Raw genomic sequence first — 20,029 nt, 5'->3', positions numbered from 1 at the left:
CATTCATTCATTCAATCATATTTACTATATAAAGTCATGGCTTGTGAGTGGTTCTGAAGTTTGTTATGGCTACTTTCCAAAATAATAAATCAGTCACTTAATGTCAACCTAAAACAGATCAATGAACCTTTCAGCCCAGGTGGGATCAACTGCATGCTTGGAGGAAACATGGGATGGTTCCTAACCAAAATGGACTGTCCAAACCTCTAAGTCTTCCCTAATAACTCGTTTTGCTCGGTAATTCCCTCCTCTCCAACACTCCCCCAAACTTGAATCAGAGAATGATGCCAAACTAGCCACTGGCAATTTGAAAGACAACAAAAACCCAACGAAATAGCCTATGTGACGTGAGCTCTTCCCTTGGCCCCTTGGGCTATAAACTCTTAGATGTCCAAGAACAGAAAATGTAAAATCAAATCACTTCTCACCTTCTGGCAACTTCGGTCAATGGGATCCACCGGGGTAGATCTGGGGTGTGTGACTCGGACGTCGTCTCTTCCGCACTCCAGCACGGCCCATAGTTCCGTCACGAGAGCGCTGATAAATCCTAAAATCAAGTATTATATGATAATCCCTTTCATCAATCAGCCGATGGCATTTATTGAATCGATCGATCAACTGTACAGTGCTTACTGTGTGGGGAGCACTGTACTATGGGAGAGTACATTGTCAGCTGTGTGACTTTGGGCAAGTCACTTAACTTCTCTGGGTCTCAGTTCCCTCATCTGTAAAATGGGGATGAAGACTGTGAGCCCCCCGTGGGACAACCTGATCACCTTGTAACCCACCAGTGCTTAGAACAGTGCCTTGCACATAGTAAGCATTTAATAAATGCCATTATTATTACATTATAACAGAATAGGTAGACACATTTCCCCCTCCTTCCTCTCTCCCTCCTCCCCCTCTCCATCCCCCCAGCCTTAACTCTTTCCCTTCCCCACAGCACCTGTATATACGTTTATATGTTTGTACGTATTTATTACTCTATTTATTTTACTTGTACATATTTATTCTAATTATTTTATTCCATTAATATGGTTTGTTTTGTTCTCTGTCTCCCCCTTCTAGACTGTGAGCCCACTGCCGGGTAGGGACCGTCTCTATATGTTGCCAACTTGTACTTCCCAAGCGCTTAGCACAGTGCTCTGCATACAGTAAGTGCTCGATAAATACGATTGAATGAATGAATTCCCTGTCCACAAGGAGCTTATGGTCTAGAGGGGGAGACAGACATAAATATAAATAAGTAATATTTATTACTCTATTAATTTATTTATTTATTTATTTTGCTTGTACATATCTATTCTACTTATTTTATTTTGTTAGTATGCTTGGTTTTGTTCTCTGTCTCCCCCTTTTAGACTGTGAGCCCACTGTTGGGTAGGGACCGTCCCTATATGTTGCCAACTTGTACTTCCCAAGCGCTTAGCACAGTGCTCTGTACACAGTCAGTGCTCAATAAATACGACTGATTGATAAAGAAATTAATTATGGATATGCACATAAGTGCTATGGGCTCAAGGCAAGGTGAATAAAAGGTGCAAAACCAAGTGCAACGATTGAATGAATGAATGGATGACACGGAAGGGAGTGGGAGAAGAGGAAAAGAGGAATAGTCTGGGGGGAGACAGACGCTAATATAAATCATTTATAATCATCATCATCATCATCAATCGTATTTATTGAGCGCTTACAATGTGCAGAGCACTGTACTAAGCGCTTGGGAAGTACAAATTGGCAACATATAGAGACAGTCCCTACCCAACAGTGGGCTCACAGTCTAAAAGGGGGAGACAGAGAACAAAACCAAACATACTAACAAAATAAAATAAATAGAATAGATATGTACAAATAAATTGGATAAATAAATAAATAGAGTAAAAAAATATGTACAAACATATATACATATATACAGGTGCTGTGGGGAAGGGAAGGAGGTAAGATGGGGGGGATGGAGAGGGGGACGAGGGGCAACATGGAAGAGCAACACGGTTGATAGTTTGGAGCAACGGGCCTACAAAGTAATTGAGAGACACACTATTTTCAAGGATATAAATACTCAGAGCTGAATAAATAAATTGGAGCAAGCTTATTGAAGTTGTGGTGGCTCTCCTTTTGGCTGGTGATGAGTTAGGGGAGGAATAAGGAGATGGACCCATCCCATCGAATAATAATAGTAATAGCATTTGTTAAGCACTTGCTATGTTCTGAGCACTGTACTAAGCACTGGGGCATTTACAAGATAATCAAGTCCCACAGGAAGCTTAGGGTATTGAATCCCCATTTTGCAGATGAGGCAACTGAGGCACAAAGACGTTAAGCGACTGTTTTAGACTGTGAGCCCACTGTTGGGTAGGGACTGTCTCTATATGTTGCCAACTTGTACTTCCCAAGCGCTTAGTACAGTGCTCTGCACACAGTAAGTGCTCAATAAATACGACTGAATGATTGATTGATTGATTGATTGACTTGCCCAAGGTCACACAGCAGGTACGTAGCGGAGCCTGGATTAGAACCCATGACCTCTGACTCCCGGGCCTGTGCTCTTTCCACTAGGCCAAGCTGCTTCTCTTTATTGACAGGTGTCAAATCGTCAGAACAAATAGAATTAAATAGAATTTGTACTGTATCTAAGCACTTGGGAGAGTACAAAAGAGTTCAAAAATATGACTCCCTGTCCAGAAAGTGCTTCCTGTCTCCTTCCAAGTCTAGCATGGTACAAGATAATAATAATAATAATAATAATAATAATAACAATAATAATAATAATAATAATAATAATAATAATAACAACAACAACAAATAATTGGTATTTGTTTAGCACTTACCATGTGCCAGGCACTGTACTAAACACTGGAGTAGATACAAGGTAATCGGTTTGGATGCAGTCCCTGTCCCACGTGTGGCTCACAGTCTTCATCCCCATTTTACAGATGAGGTAACAGAGGCCCTGAGAAGTTAAGTAACTTGCCCAAGGTCACATAGCAGACAAGTGGCAGAGCTATAATTAGAACCCAGGTCCTTCTGGTTCCCAAGCTACTATCCACTAGGCCATGCCCTCTCAATCTAGATCATAGTGTGCCATTGCTCCAAACGATAATAATTATAATAATAATAATAATAACTGTACTTGTTAAGTACTGACCATATGCCAAGCACTAGAGTAGATACGAGTCAATCAGATTGGGCACAGTCCCTGTCTCACATGGGGCTCACACTCTTAACCCCAATTTGCAGATGAGGTAACTGAGGCACAGAAAAAAAAAATAATAATAATGGCATTTACTAAGAGCTTACTATGTGCAAAGCACTGTTCTAAGCACTGGGGCTGGGGGGGTGGTTGTCCCATGTGGGGCTCACAGGATTCATCCCCATTTTTCAGATGAGGGAACTGAGGCCCGGAGAGGTGAAGTGACTCGCCCGAAGTCACCCAGCTGACAACTGGTGTAGCCGGGATACGAACCCACGACCTCTGACTCCAAAGCCCGGGCTCTTTCCACTGAGTCACGCTGCTCCTCCAAGTGAAGTGACTTGCCCAAGGTCACACAGCAGACAAGTGGTAGAGCCAGGATTAGAACCCAGGCCCGTGCTCTATCCTCTAAGCCACGCTGCTTCTCCCAATCTCTGGGACCATATCCGGCGTTCAGGACCCCGCCAGGGATTTTCTCGGGGCGAAGGCATCCTGTCTATCGGGTCTGAGTCAGTTATGGCCGTCAGATGATAGGATTTATTAATGATAGAATTTATTAAGCGCTTACTATGTGCAAAGCACTGTTCTAAGCGCTGGGGAGGTTACATGGTGATCGAGTTGTCCCACGGGGGGGTCGCAGTCTTAATCCCCATTTTACAGATGAGGGAACTGAGGCCCAGAGAAGTTAAGTGACTTGCCCAAGGTCGCACAGCTGACAATCGGCGGAGCCGGGATTTGAACCCACGACCACTGACTCCAAAGCCCGGGCTCTTTCCACTGAGCCATGCTGCTTCTCGTCAGATAATCCGTCAACATCTTGACCCTTGATTCTCATTTAGGGTCATGGCATGCTCTCGTCATTCAAAGCATTAGAAAGGAACCATTACCATCCAACAAACAAAACAAAAAATTACCTGAATTCTGCAGAGCTACCGCACCCGCAGCTGTCGTTGCCACTTGGGTCACTATCACTCCATAGTCAAACTCTTCCCGTTTGCTGACCTGATAGCAATAATAATGATGGCATTCGTTAAGTGCTTACTATGTGCCAACCACTGGTCTAAGCCCTGGGGAAGATACAAGGTCATCAGGTTGTCCCACTTGGGGCTTACAACCTTAATCCCCATTTTACAGATGAGGGAACTGAGGCACACAGAAGTGAAGTGACTTGCCCAAAGTCACACGGCTGACAAGTGGCGGAGCTGGGATTGGAACTCACGACCTCTAACTCCCGAGCCCGTGCTCTTTCCACTAAGCCAAGCTGCTTCTCAATATTCATTCACTCATTCAATCGTATTTATTGAGCACTTACTGTGTGCAGAGCACTGGATTAAGCGCTCAATCGTATTTATTGAGCGCTTACTGTGTGCAGAGCACTGTACTAAGCACTTGGGAAGTACAAGTTGGCAACATATAGAGACGGTCCCTACTCAACAGTGGGCTCACAGTCTAGAAGATTCATTACAAAACAATCAACCAATAGATCAATCAAACTTACTGGGCGCTCCCTGTGTGCACAGCACTGGACTAAATGCTTATAATAATAATAATAATAATAATAATAATAATAATAATAATAGCATTTGTTAAGCGCTTACTATGTCCAAAGCACTGTTCTAAGCACTGGGGGGGATACAAGGTGATCAGGTTGTCCCACGTGGGGCTCACAGTCATAATCCCCATTTTACAGATGAGGTAGCTGAGGCTCAGAGAAGTTAAGTCTCTTCCCCCCTTTCTCCAACCCCCCGGCTCTCAACACTCTCTGCTACTCTCCCATCCTTCCCAGCGGTATCCTCAGAGGAACTCTCCTCCCTCCTCTCAAGTGCTACTCCGGCCACCTCTGCTTCTGACCCCATTCCCTCTCATCTTATGAAATCTCTCGCTCCATCCCTTCTCCCCTCCTTAACTTCCATCTTCAACCGCTCACTCTCCACTGGTTCCTTCCCCTCTGCCTTCAAACATGCCCATGTCTCTCCCATCCTAAAAAAACCCTCTCTTGACCCCACCTCACCTTCTAGTTATCGTCCCATATCCCTCCTACCATTCCTTTCCAAACTCCTTGAACGAGTTGTCTACACGCGCTGCCTAGAATTCCTCAACAACAACTCTCTCCTCGACCCCCTCCAGTCTGGCTTCCGTCCCCTTCATTCCACGGAAACTGCGCTCTCAAAGGTCACCAATGACCTCCTGCTTGCCAAATCCAACGGCTCATACTCTGTCCTAATCCTCCTCGACCTCTCAGCTGCCTTTGACACTGTGGACCACCCCCTTCTCCTCCACACGTTATCTGACCTTGGCTTCACAGACTCCGTCCTCTCCTGGTTCTCCTCTTATCTCTCCGGTCGTTCTTTCTCAGTCTCTTTTGCAGGCTCCTCCTCCCCCTCCCATCCTCTTACTGTGGGGGTTCCCCAAGGTTCAGTGCTTGGTCCCCTTCTGTTCTCAATATACACTCACTCCCTTGGTGACCTCATTCGCTCCCACGGCTTCCACTATCATCTCTACGCTGATGACACCCAGATCTACATCTCTGCCCCTGCTCTCTCCCCCTCCCTCCAGGCTCGCATCTCCTCCTGCCTTCAGGACATCTCCATCTGGATGTCCGCCCGCCACCTAAAGCTCAACATGTCGAAGACTGAGCTCCTTGTCTTCCCTCCCAAGCCTTGCCCTCTCCCTGACTTTCCCATCTCTGTTGACGGCACTACCATCCTTCCCATCTCACAGGCCCGCGACATTGGTGTCATCCTCGACTCCGCTCTCTCATTCACCCCTCACATCCAAGCCGTCACCAAAACCTGCCGGTCTCAGCTCCGCAACATTGCCAAGATCCGCCCTTTCCTCTCCATCCAAACCGCTACCCTGCTAATTCAAGCTCTCATCCTATCCTGTCTGGACTACTGCACTAGCCTTCTCTCTGATCTCCCATCCTCGTGTCTCTCCCCACTTCAATCCATACTTCATGCTGCTGCCCGGATTATCTTTGTCCAGAAACGCTCTGGACATATTACTCCCCTCCTCAAAAACCTCCAATGGCTACCGATCAATCTGCGCATCAGGCAGAAACTCCTCACCCTGGGCTTCAAGGCTGTCCATCACCTCGCCCCCTCCTACCTCACCTCCCTTCTCTCCTTCTCCAGCCCAGCCCGCACCCTCCGCTCCTCCACCACTAATCTCCTCACTGTACCTCGCTCTCGCCTGTCCCGCCATCGACCCCCGGCCCACGTCATCCCCCGGGCCTGGAATGCCCTCCCTCTGCCCATCCGCCAAGCTAGCTGTCTTCCTCCCTTCAAGGCCCTGCTGAGAGCTCACCTCCTCCAGGAGGCCTTCCCAGACTGAGCCCCTTCTTTCCTCTCCCCCTCGTCCCCCTCTCCATCCCCCCGTCTTACCTCCTTCCCTTCCCCACAGCACCTGTATATATGTATGTATGGTTGTACATATTTATTACTCTATTTATTTATTTATTTATTTATTTTACTTGTACATTTCTATCCTACTTATTTTATTTTGTTGGTATGTTTGGTTCTGTTCTCTGTCTCCCCCTTTTAGACTGTGAGCCCACTGTTGGGGAGGGACTGTCTCTATGTGATGCCAATTTGTACTTCCCAAGCACTTAGTACAGTGCTCTGCACATAGTAAGCGCTCAATAAATACGATTGATTGATTGATTGATTAAGTGACTTGCCCAAGGTCACACAGCAGACATGTGGTGGAGCCAGGATTCGAACCCATGATCTCTGACTCCAAAGCCCGGGATCTTTCCACTGAGCCACGCTGCTTCTCTATGCTTGAAAGAGTACACTACCACAGAGTTGGTGACACGGTCCCTGCCCTCCTTTAGATGGCAACAAGGAAATAACGTTTCAAGGGCAATAATCCCAGCTGTACATTTATGGATTCACTCATTCACTCAATCGTATTTATTGAGCGCTTACTGTGCGCAGAGCACTGTACTAAGCACTTGGAAAGTACAATGCAGCAACAGAGACAATCCCTACCGAACAGCGGGCTCACAGTCTGTAGAGGTTTTAAAGATTGAGGCAGAGAGGAGTTCAGTAGACTGCTCAGATTCATTCAAATGGAGACTGAGGGGCCAAAACATGGGGCTGGTGTCTTGGAACTTCAACTTGGAGGGTTTCAGCCCCCAAAGAAGTCCGTTTTGGACAGACACAAACACAATAGGATTTTCTTCTTAAATATGGTGAACGATCTAACTGGTCTAACACCTCTAAAGAAAAAATCAATTGGTTTGATTGAGCGCTTCCTATGTGCGGAGCACTGACCTAAGCACTTGGGAGAGCACAATATAACAGAGTTGGTGGACACGTTCCTTGCAGGCGAGAAGCTTACAGTCTAAAAGGGGGGAGCTTACAGGGAAGTCTACCAACTTGATGGGTGTTGTGCTCTCCCAAGTGCTCTGCACGCAGTAAGCCCTCAAAAAATACCATCGAAAGATTGGCAGGATGAAGCCGCAGCAGCTCCAGGCTCCATTCAGCGCTTAGAACAGTGCTTTGCACATAGTAAGTGCTTAATAAATGCCATCATTATCTTATCCAGGCTCCGTTCATCGTCACGGTTAGGGATGACCCATCTGACACCCCAACTTTCTCTTCTACATCATCGCTAACAGTCCTTCTTGTAAAACTTTTTGAATTCCCATCGGAGAATTTATTCTCATCCCCTTCAAATCTACCGATATTTTCACCCCACACAGCTTTTTTGGGAAGCAAATTTCGCCTGCTTAGCATCCTACGTTGGAGGAAATATTCCCTTGGGTTCGTTTGGAGCCTAGCACCTTCGAGGTTCAGTGGGGGACAAAGGGGTCTGCGGGATTTAGAGATCACAATTCTGTATTCACCCCATTCTCACCCTTCGTGATTTTGGAAACAGCGATCCCGTTCCCTCTCCGTCTGAATCTTTCCAACCTCAAGGGTCCTTTCACCGCCCCAATTATATATTAAAATCATAGGAAATTAGTCCACGGCATGGCAGAAGTCAAAATGCCAACTATACGGTTCTTGACATTCAATCCTAGGGATGATGTTTTAACACTAAAATAACACGGACATCAGCCGCCTGGTGCTTTGCAGGAAGAAAAGAAATTCGAGTTAAATATTAAAACAGTATTCTGCCTTTAGATTTAAATTTTAATAAAGCCTTTCTTCTCTCTCTCCCCTCCAAAAAAGAAAAAGATGCTCTTTTCCTTGCTTTTCATTTTTACAGTGCATTGTGGCTGTGCCAGATGGTCAATCTTACCTGTTGTTTCTTTGCATATCGATTGAACATAAATGTCACACATTCATCAATGGCACCTGTTTTCTGAAGAAGTAAAAGTCCTCTGGGAGTAGCAGCAAAACTTAACAAATCATCTAATAAATTATCTTCCCATGCCATGCTAAGAAGAGTGAAAAACAAAAGCAAAAAGAGATTATTTTTTTTTACAAGAAAGAAATCTTGAGAAAAATATAGTTTCAGACTAAAGATGTGGATCACTGGATATTTAAACATGTAGATACAGATGCACATATGTTAAAAAATGGAAGCAATTCTCTCATTTTGAACGTTGCTTTTCTTTCCAATTTTCTAAGCCTCTAAATCTTGATTTCCGGAATAACCCCAATACTCACCACTTACATCAGTGTTCTGATTCGACCTAGGGAAATAATAATAATAACAATAATAATAATTTTGGTATTTGTAAAGCGCTTCCTATGTGCCAAACACCCTTCTAAACGCTGGGGGAAATACAAGGTAATCGGGTTGTCCCACCTGGGGCTCACAGTCTTAATCCCCATTTTCCCGATGAGGTTACTGAGGCACAGAGAAGTGAAGTGACTTGCTAAAAGTCACAGAACTGATAATAATAATAATAATAATGATGGCATTTATTAAGCGCTTACTATGTGCAAAGCACAGTTCTAAGCACTGGGGAGGTTACAAGGTGATCAGGTTGTCCCACGGGGGGCTCACAGTTTTAATCCCCATTTTTACAGATGAGGTAACTGAGGCCCAGAGAAGTTAAGTGACTTGCCCAAAGTCACACAGCTGACAAGTGGCTGAGCCGGGATCTGAACCCATGACCTTTGACTCCAAAGCCCGGGCTCTTTCCACAGAGCCAAGTGGCGGAGGCGGAATTAGAACCCATGACCTCGGACTCCCAAGGCCGCACTCTTCCCACTGAGCCACGCTGCTCCTCTATAATAATATAATATATACCACCAAGCCCCACTGCTCCTGTATCTCACACACACCTTCACTTCCCATTCCCTGGCTAATATAATACTACTGCATGGACACCCTCAAGAGCCAGCTCTTCGTTATATACGGAATTCATTTTCATTATTAAGTGCCATTCTTCTCAGGATCCCAGAGCCCTTCACACATTATTTCACTGCTTCCCCTCACGGGCTTTTACACTGACTTTCGTCTCACATAAATATCTGTTAGGCAGGCAGGCCTGTATTCATTCATTCATTCATTCATTCAATCAATCGCATTTATTGAGCGCTTACTGTGTGCAGAGCACTGTACTAAGCGCTTGGGAAGTACAAGTCGGCGACATACAGAGACGGTCCCTACCCAACAGCGGGCTCACGGCCTAGAAGCCGAGCTTTCCATTTCTCTTACCATCCGCTTTTTGAACCGCACGGCTTTGACATCCAGCAGCGCCGCAAAGTAAATCGGTTCCAAAGTCTTCGGTGAGACCAGCCGGCGTTGACCGTGTTTAACCGACAAGAGCGACAAAGTCCTCCCCACCATCTCCTCCACATACTTCTCTGGACCTTTTCCCAGATATGGAAACTGAGTCTCCGGGAAGTTAGACAAGGAAAACCTAAGTCACAAAGGAAGAGGCAGCACTGGAACAGGAAATTAAGCCTAGTTCCCGTGGTGCGCTTTTCCCAGAAGCATACCTTGGCACCCTGTGACTAGCCAACGTTTCACGCTTGACAGAGAAATAAATTTAAAATTTGCTCAAACTTTTGCTTCATAACTATTTTACGAAGGTCCTGTTGACCCCACTTTATGGAAGAGAAAAATGAGACGAAGAGGGTTCATTTTTTCTCTCAGGGGGTGAGTGGTCATTGGAATTAGAAGTTGCAACTCGGGAATTTTCAGGACTGATTAAATGTCTTCTGATTTGTAGTGCCCTATCAATGCGTTTAAGGATTATGAAGACTTCCCTAAACCACATAATCGCCTTTCACTGATGCCCACTTCGGTAGCCAACTAAAAAGTCCATCTTTCTAGCATAAACCCTCTCCTCTTTCAAAACTCCCAGACCGCACCCTTTCCCTCTTCAAATTCTTTGGAAAACCCACCTCTTTCAGAAAGCATTCCGTGACTAGTCTCCTCCTTCCCAGATTGCCTCCATCCAACAGCTACCCTTCACACTTACGTTTAAACATTTTTTTTTTAATGGAATTTGCTTAAGAGCTTACTATGTGTCAAGCACTGTTCTAAGCGTTGGGGCAGACACATATCAATTTGATCAATCAATCAATCAATCATATTTATTGAGTGCTTACTGTGTGCAGAGCACTGTACTAAGCGCTTGGGAAGTACAAATTGGCAACATATAGAGACAGTCCCTACCCAACATTGGGTTCCCACATGGGGCTCACAGGCAAGTAGGAGGAAGATTTAATCCCCATTTTACATTTGAGATAACTAAGGCAGAGCTGCCTTGTCCAATGGTTGCATAATAATAATAATAATGACATTTATTAAGCGCTTACTACGTGCTGTTCTAAGCGCTGGGGAGGTTACAAGGTGATCAGGTTGTCCCACGGGGGGCTCACAGTCTTAATCCTCATTTTCCAGATGAGGGAACTGAGGCCCAGAGAAGTGAAGTGACTTGCCCAAAGTCACCCAGCTGACAAGTGGCGGAGCCGGAATTTGAACCCATGACCTCTGACTCCAAAGCCCGGGCTCTTTCCCCTGAGCCACGCTGCTTTCTCTGCAGGCAAGGGGCAGAGCTGAGATTAAAACTCCCCGACAAGGGCTGTGCTGCTTCTTTATCTTGGTTTTTAACGATCAGTAGCGCTGGACACTTACGACATGCACGGCACTGTACTGTTTATGCAAATTCCCAACAGATTAATTTCGACTTTCTTTGTATCTACCTATCCTGTATCCTTATCGGCTATATGAAGCCTGAGCATTGTTTCTTTATTTGTCAATCACCCCTTAGGTTGTAAGCCCACTGTTGGGTAGGGATTGTCTCTATACGTTGCCAACTTGTACTTCCCAAGCGCTTAGTACAGTGCTCTGCACAAAGTAAGCGCTCAATAAATACGATTGATTGATTGATTGATTGATTGATTGTAAGCTCCTTGGCAATCACCCCTTATAGGTTGTAAGCTCTTTGAGCGCGGGGAACGTGTCAGTGTCTTAGCCGTCCTCTTTCCCAAGCACGCGACAGAGCTCTGCACACAGCAGACGCTCAACAAATACTACCGGGTGAAAAAACACCGGCGAGGAACCCTGGACACAACGGTCACTGTCTGTAGGAAAGGCATTTCTACTTTGTCTTGTCTTATGCCGTCGAGGCATTTCCAACCCGTAGCGACGCCGTGGACACCTCATTCCCGGAACGTCCCGCCACCATTTCATTCATTCAATCGCATTTATTGAGCGCTTACTGTGAGCAGAGCACTGGACTAAGCGCTTGGGAAGTCCAAGTTGGCAACATATAGAGACGGTCCCTACCCAACAGCGGGCTCACAGTCTAGAAGGGGGAGACGGAGAACAAAACATATTAACAAAATAAAATAAATAGGATATGCACAAATAAAATAAATAAATAAATCGAGTAATAAATACATACAAACATATATACATATATACAGGGGCTGTGGGGAGGGGAAGGAGGTAAGGCAGGGGGGATGGAGAGGGGGGGGGAGGGGGAGAGGAAGGAGGGGGCTCAGCCTGGGAAGGCCTCCTGGAGGAGGTGAGCTCTCAGCTCTCACCATCTGCAATCGTTTCGGCGGTGGATCCAAAGAGTTTTCTTGATCAAAATCCAGAATTGGGTTACGACTACCTCCTTCCTCGCAGTAAGCTTGAGTCTCCACCCTTGACTCCCTCCTGTTCCACTGCTGCCCGGCACAGGGGAGCTCTGACTTGCAGCAGATTGCCTTCCTACTGCCATTATCAGTAGGTCAACATTTTTTTAACGGTATCGGGTAAGCGTTTACTACGTGCCAGACACCGTACTAAGTGCTGGGGAAGATAGAAATTAATCAGGTTAGACACTGTCCCTGTCCCACATGGGGCTCACAGTCTTAATCCCCATTATACAGATGAGGGAACTGAGGCACAGGGAAGTGAAGTCACTTGCCTAAGGTTAAACAGCAAACGGCAGAGTCGGGATTGGAACCCAGGTCCTTCGGACTTCGAGGCTCGTGCTCCGTCCAATAATTGGCCATGCTGTTTTCCCACTTCATCAACCAACTGTTAGCGTCGCTCTTCTAAATGACGCACTATTAGCTCACTTCTGCCTCCCAATTTATTCGATCTTTGGTTATTATTCCTATCTGCAAGTCAAGTCAATGCACGATCACCTTGTAATAATAATAATAATAATGGCATTTATTAAGCCCTTACTATGTGCAAAGCACTGTTCTAAGCGCTGGGGAGGTTACAATAATAATAATAATAATAATAATAATGATAGAATTTATTAAGCGCTTACTATGTGCAAAGCACTGTTCTAAGCGCTGGGGAGGTTACAACAATAATAATAATAATAATAATAATGATAGAATTTATTAAGCGCTTACTATGTGCAAAGCACTGTTCTAAGCGCTGGGGAGGTTACAAGGTGATGAGGTTGTACCATGTGGAGCTCACAGTCTTAATCAATCAATCAATCAATCGCATTTATTGAGCGCTTACTGTGTGCAAAGCACTGTACTAAGCGCTTGGGAAGTACAAGTTGGCAACATATAGAGACAGTCCCTACCCAACAGTGGGCTCACAGTCCAAAAGGGGGAGAGAATCCCCATTGTAACCTCCCCAGTGCTTAGAACAGTGCTTTGCACATAGTAAGCGCTTAATAAATGCCATTATATAAGTAATTTAGCTCTGCAAAACACAGTGACATACAGTCTGCATTACAAATGCCGTTCAAAATAAAATTATGCTGAATGTTGGTCCTGTAGCAAGAATACCATGCGCAACAACATGCCATTTTTAAAAGTTGATTCTTTTTTTATTACATTTTCTATTCAATGTAATTGTATTCTATTGTACTTAAACCCTATTGAATAATGCCAGCGATTCTGGAAACACAGTGTAAGCTTTACAGCTAACTGCCTTTATTGATGGAAATGATCCCATTGATTGTAAAAAGTTGCAAAAACAAAAGAAAATATCTAGGAAGTGGAAATATTGCTGAGGAATTTGAAAAACTGATGGGACTCGTCCCCCTCTCCATCCCCCTCATCTTACCTCCTTCCCTTCACCACAGCACCTGTATATATGTAAATATGTTTGTACACATTTATTACTCTATTTATTTATTTTACTTGTACATATCTGTTCTATTTATTTTATTTTGTTAGTATGTTTGGTTTTGTTCTCTGTCTCCCCCTTTTAGACTGCGAGCCCACAGTTGGGTAGGGACCGTCTCTATATGTTGCCAACTTGTACTTCCCAAGCGCTTAGTACAGTGCTCTGCACACAGTAAGCGCTCAATAAATACGATTGATTGATTGATTCAATATCACATCATCAAAAATAATTGCTAGAGCAAAATGACACTGACCCACACTCTAAACTTTCTTTTTTTTAAGTCCGAAAGAATACTTACCTATTGAAACTTAACCTTTTGGTGGCTGTAAATAATTCTTTTTGCTTGAAACTAAGCAGCCTGGCGTAGTGGATACAGTACGGGCCTGGGAGTTGGAAGATCATGGGTTCTAATCCCGTCTCCACCACTCGACTGCTGTGTGACCTTCAGCAAGTCACTTCACTTCTCACTGTCCACTGTGAGCCCCATGTGGGACAACCTGATCACCTTGTATCCCCCCAGCACTTAGAACAGTGCTTTGCACATAGTAAGCGCTTAACAAATACCATCGTTATTATTATTATTATTCTCCATGCCTCAGTTCCCTCATCTGCAAAGTGGGGATTAAGACTGAGAGCCCCACATAGGACAGTCTTAATCCCCATTTTACAGATGAGGTAACTGAGGCCCAGAGAAGTCAGGTGACTTGCCCAAAGTCACCCAGCTGACAGTTGGCGGAGCCGGGATTTGAACCCCTGACCTCTGATTCCAAATCCCGGGCTCTTTCTACTGAGCCCCGCTGCTTCCCAAGGCTTACACTTGTCTGCTGGGTGACCTTGGGCAAGTCACTCCTTTGCCTCAGCTCCCTCCTCTGTAAAATGGAGATGAAGATTGTGAGCCCTATCTTGCGGGGGGGGAAAGGACCATGTCCGACCTGATTAGCTTGGATGTATTTATTTTATTTGTACATATTCATTCTATTTATTTTATTTTGTTAATCACTTTTGTTCTCTGTCTCCCCCTTTTAGACTGTGAGCCCACTGGTGGGTAGGGAACATCTCTATATGTTGCCAACTTGTACTTCCCAAGCGCTTAGTACAGTGCTCTGCACACTGTAAGCACTCAATAAATAGGATTGAATGAATGAATGAATGACAGGGACTGTGTCCAACCTGATTTGCTAGGATCCACCCCAGCATTAAGTACAGTGCCTGGCACATAGTTAAGCGCTTAACAAATACCATTATTATCATTATTACTATTTAAATATGAAGATGTGGATTCCCTTAAAAAGATGGAAAACGCTGTTGAAATGTAGGATTAATTAAAATTATAAAGCTTTTTTAATCCCCCCTCAGCAGCAATTTATATTTCTTAAACACCATGTATTTAGTACTTTCTTAAACACCATGTATTTAGTCCTTCCTTCTCATGAAAACAGAAAATAACACACAGGATAGAACATAATCAACTCAAACTCTTTCTTTCACGGGATTTATTTAGAATTTACCTTTTGAGAGACAGTGTACAAAGTACTGGGATAGATAAAAGCTAATCAGGTTGGACACAGTCCATGTCCCACATGGGGCTCACACTCTTTATCCCCCCTTTACAGATGAGGGAACTGAGGCCTAGAGAAGTGAATTGACTTACCCGAGTTATAATGATGGCATTTATTAAGCGCTTACTATGTGCAAAGCACTGTTCTAAGTGCTGGGGAGGATACAAAGTGATTAGGGTGTCCCACGTGGGGCTCACAGACTTAATCCCCATTTTCCAGATGAGGGAACTGAGGCGCAGAGAAGTCAAGTAACCTGCCCAAAGTCACACAGCTGACAAGTGGCGGAGCCGGGATTTGAACCCATGACCTCTGACTCCAAAGCCCGGGCTCTTTCCACTGAGCCACGCTGCTTCACACGGCAGCCAAGTGGCAGAGCCGGGATTTTTCTTTTTTAATGGTATTTGATAAGCGCTTACTATGTTCAAAGCGATTAGAATCCAGGCCTGTGCTCTTTCCACTAGACCAAGCTGTTTCCCTTCTAATGCATGTAAATATAGATATTGTGTGAGTACGAGAGTGTGTGTGTGTGTGTGTGTGTGTGTGTGTGTGTGTGTGTGTGTGTGTGTAACTGTATTTGTTAAGCGCTTACTCTGTGACACGCACTGTTCTAAGCGCTGGTTCTCAGGTTGGACTCAGTCCCTGTCCCACATGGGGCTCACAGTCTTAATCCCCATTTGACAGATGAGGTAACCGAGGCCCAGAGAAGTGAAGTGACTTGCCCAAGGTCACACAGCAGACGAGAGGCAGTGCCAGCATTAAAACCCAGGTCCTTCCGGCTCTCAGGCCCATTCTCTATCCACTAAGCCACGCTGCTTCTCATGAATAATGAGAAAAATGAATAAATTACGGATATGTATATATGTTTGCATGTATTTATTACTCTATTTATTTATTTTACTTGTACATATTTATTCTATTTATTTTATTTTGTTTATATGTTTTGTTTTCTTCTGTGAGCCCACTACTGGGTAGGGACCGTCTCTAGATGTTGCCAACTTGTACTTCCCAAGTGCTTAGTACAGTGTTCTGCACACAGTAAGCGCTCAATAAATACGATTGAATGAATGAAGTGAGGGGGGGTTGGAGGGGTGGGGATGAAGAAAGGGAACAAGACAGGGAGACGCAGAAGGGAGTGGGAAAAGAAGAAATGAGGGTTTAGTTCAGATTGTCCAGTGGATAGAGCACAGGCCTGGGAGACAGGAGGACTTGGATTCTAATTCTGTCTCTGCTATTTATCTGCTGTGTGACCTTGGGCAAGTCGCTTAACTTCTCTGTGCCTTAGTTACCTCATCTGCAAAGACCTTGGACAAGTCGCTTAACTTCTCTGTGCCTTAGCTACCTCATCTGTAAAGACCTTGGACAAGTCGCTTAACTTCTCTGTGCCTTAGTTACCTCATCTGTAAAGTTTCTAGTTTACATTTCATCCCTTGTGCAAAGAAAGATAGTTATTAGACGCTTCCAGTTAAGAGAACTTCTCGTCTAAATAAATCTGGATGAAATTATAGGGGTTTGAAATAATTAATTCTTTCCCAACCCAAAAAAAAAAGCCATATTTCATCTTTCCTCATTTGGGATATTCAGGTCTTTCCTTTATAAAAGAAGCTGGACTGGTTCCAGGTAAATATTTGTCTTAAGAGAATATTCCTGAGGTGCAAATTTTATTTCTTCAGAAACAACCTCAAAAAAAACCACCTGCCAAACTCATTCATTCATTCATTCAATCGTATTTACTGAGCGCTTACTGTGTGCAGAGCACTGTACTAAGCGCTTGGAAATAATAATAATAATAATTGGCATTTGTTAAGTGCTTACTATGTGCAAAGCACTGTTCTAAGCGCTGGGGAGGACACAGGGTGATCAGGTTGTCCCACGTGGGGCTCACAGTCTTAATCCCCATCTTACAGATGACGCAACTGAGGCTCAGAGAAGTTAAGTGACTTGCCCAAAGTCACACAGCAGACATGTGGCGGAGTCGGGACTCGAACCCATGACCTCTGACTCCAAAGCCTGGGCTCCTTCTGGGCAACATATAGATACCGTCCCTACCCAACAACGGGCTCACATCAATACTATTTCATGTTTTGTGGTGAAATCAGATGCGGTAGTTTATTAATTGATGCAAAATAACATCTTGTCCAGTTAATCCAACTGAATTGTAACGCCTTAAAATACCGAACAAGGGTTAGACGTTGTTTAATTAAATTACTGAAACGGTGTTAAATAAAATCACTTCAGTTGTTTCCTGAAATCCCCAAACTGCAACGTAGTTTTAGATCAGCGTGGCTCAGTGGAAAGAGCCCGGGGTTTGGAGTCAGCGGTCATGGGTTCAAATCCCGGCTCCGCCAATTGTCAGCTGTGCGACTTTGGGCAAGTCACCTAACTTCCCTGTGCTTCAGTTCCCTCATCTGTAAAATGGGGATTAAGACTGTGAGCCCCACGTGGGACAACCTGATTACCGTATATCCCCCAGTGCTTAGAACAGTGCTTGGCACATAGTAAGCGCTTAATAATAATAATAATAATTATAATTATTATTATTATTATTATTATTATTATTAATCACGATGGGCAGAGCGAATATGACCCTTACTGCACTCAAGGATATATGAGCCACCATAAAGCAACATCAAGTCTTCAGCACTGAGTCACAAACCTCCCCAAATCCCTGGATAACATTAATAGTCTTGTGTTTTGGCAGCTTCGTGTGCGGAGAATCCTGACCGACATCTAAGGCTACTTCATGCAGATACGGTGTTAAAAATGTCCTGAAGGATCTTTTCCTCACAACGACAGTTTAAAGCCGGGTCACCTCATTTAACCGATTCTGTAGCCAAGCTGAAGAACGTCACAAGGGGACCCGAAACTAATTGAACAGGCCATGACATCATTGAAAATTCTCAAAATGCTCACGCGGGAGAAGTCGTGTGCTGATGGCTCCGTTCCGGAAGCACCCTCGCAAGAAATTACATATTTATTACTCTATTTATGTATTTATTTATTTTATTTGTACAGCATCATCATCATCAATCGTATTTATTGAGCGCTTACTATGCGCAGAGCACTGTACTAAGCGCTTGGGAAGTACAAATTGGCAACATATAGAGACAGTCCCTACCCAACAGTGGGCTCACAGTCTAAAAGGGGGAGACAGAGAACAAAACCAAACATACTAACAAAATAAAATAAATAGAATAGATATGTACAAATAAATTAAATAAATAGAGTAAAAAAAAAATATGTACAAACATATATACATATATACAGGTGCTGTGGGGAAGGGAGGGAGGTACATATCTATTCTGTTTATTTTATTTTGTTAGTATGCTTGGTTTTGTTCTCTGTCTCCCCCTTTTAGACTGTGAGCCCACTGTTGGGTAAGGACTGTCTCTATATGTTGCCAATTTGTACTTCCCAAGCGCTTAGTACAGTGCTCTGCACATAGTAAGCGCTCAATAAATACGATTGATGATGATGATGATGACGAGCACATAATTTGGGCGAGCTTTGCAGAATCAGAAACGTGGTCAACATTAACAATCAGCCTGAAGGTGGTCGAGATTAAATACCAACCTGTCCTGAGTCAATCCCATCTACGACCCAGATTTTCCTCGGTCATCATCATCATCATCAGTCGTATTTACTGAGCGCTTACTGTGTGCAGAGCACTGTACTAAGCGCTTGGGAAGTACAAGTTGGCAACATATAGAGACAGTCCCTACCCAACAGTGGGCTCACAGTCTAAAAGGGGGAGACAGAGAACAAAACCAAACATACTAACAAAATAAAATAAATAGAATAGATATGTACAAGTAAAATAAATAGAGTAATAAATATGTACAAACATATATACATATATACACATATATCATTTAGAGCTGACCCTGACTATCACCCAGCTATGTGAATTCACTCTGAGCAAGTAACTAGAGCAATTCCATGAGCGATAAAGAATACGGGACTGGGCATCAGAAGGTCATGGGTTCCAATCCCGGCTCAGCCACTTGCGTGCTGTGTGACCTTAGGCAAGTCACTTCACTTCTCTGGGCTTCAGCCCCCTCATATGGAAAATGAGCACTGAGACTGTGAGCCCGCCATGGGACAGGGACTGTGGTCCCACTTGATTTGCTTGTTTCCACCCTGGACACTTAGTAGCATCCTACGGAAACCAATCTCATGAGTAGCTAAAGTTGTTTTCAGCTCATATTTTGTGGGGAACTAGTTTTATGTAAAAGTGATGCTCAGAACCACCGTTTTGAATTAACGTGCTGGGAATTAGCTTTGGGAGGAACCAGTGCTCTCCAGGGAGTAAGATTTGGGGGAAACTAAGCTTTGGTTCATTCTGAATCATGAATAAAGCACTGTGCCATGAACTGGAAATGGATACTTGTGGGTAGCTGAATTAAGGAAAAAAAAACTGAAGTCAGTGAGATTTAAAGGTATTGTTTGGTTGGCGTTTTTTAAATAGGTATTTACCAATTAATATAATCTACTGATCGATCAATAGTATTTGAGTGCTTACTGTGTGCAGAGGACTGCACACAGTACATGTTTGTACACATGTTTGTTTGTACAAACATACATGTTTGTTTGTACAATTATGTTTGTACATATTTATTACTCTATTTATTTTACTTGTACATATCTATTCTATTTATTTTATTTTGTTAGTACGTTCGGTTTTGTTCTCTGTCTCCCCCTTTTAGACTGTGAGCCCACTGTTGGGTAGGGACTGCCTCTATATGTTGCCAACTTGTACTTCCCAAGCGCTTAGTAC

The 20,029-nt window shown here is 44.0% G+C and overlaps 1 protein-coding gene across 4 annotated transcripts in view; it reads right to left on the bottom strand.

Annotated features, from left to right (window-relative positions):
- Positions 1 to 20,029, bottom strand: part of TBC1D32 (TBC1 domain family member 32) — a 323,193-nt gene that overhangs the window by 189,528 nt on the left and 113,636 nt on the right. For all 4 annotated transcript variants that reach the window (XM_038761204.1, XM_038761221.1, XM_038761231.1 and 1 more), the window contains 3 exons: positions 8,441 to 8,579; positions 4,105 to 4,192; positions 429 to 547 (listed from right to left, as the gene is read on the bottom strand). In XM_038761204.1, coding sequence (XP_038617132.1) covers positions 429 to 547; positions 4,105 to 4,192; positions 8,441 to 8,579 — 346 coding nt within the window. The remainder of the gene's footprint in view (positions 1 to 428; positions 548 to 4,104; positions 4,193 to 8,440; positions 8,580 to 20,029) is intronic.

This window comes from Tachyglossus aculeatus, chromosome 2, assembly GCF_015852505.1.
Source record: "Tachyglossus aculeatus isolate mTacAcu1 chromosome 2, mTacAcu1.pri, whole genome shotgun sequence".
Taxonomy (NCBI): domain Eukaryota; kingdom Metazoa; phylum Chordata; class Mammalia; order Monotremata; family Tachyglossidae; genus Tachyglossus; species Tachyglossus aculeatus.
Note: the sequence above shows the minus strand (reverse complement) of the source record. Positions and strands in the feature narration are given on the sequence as shown.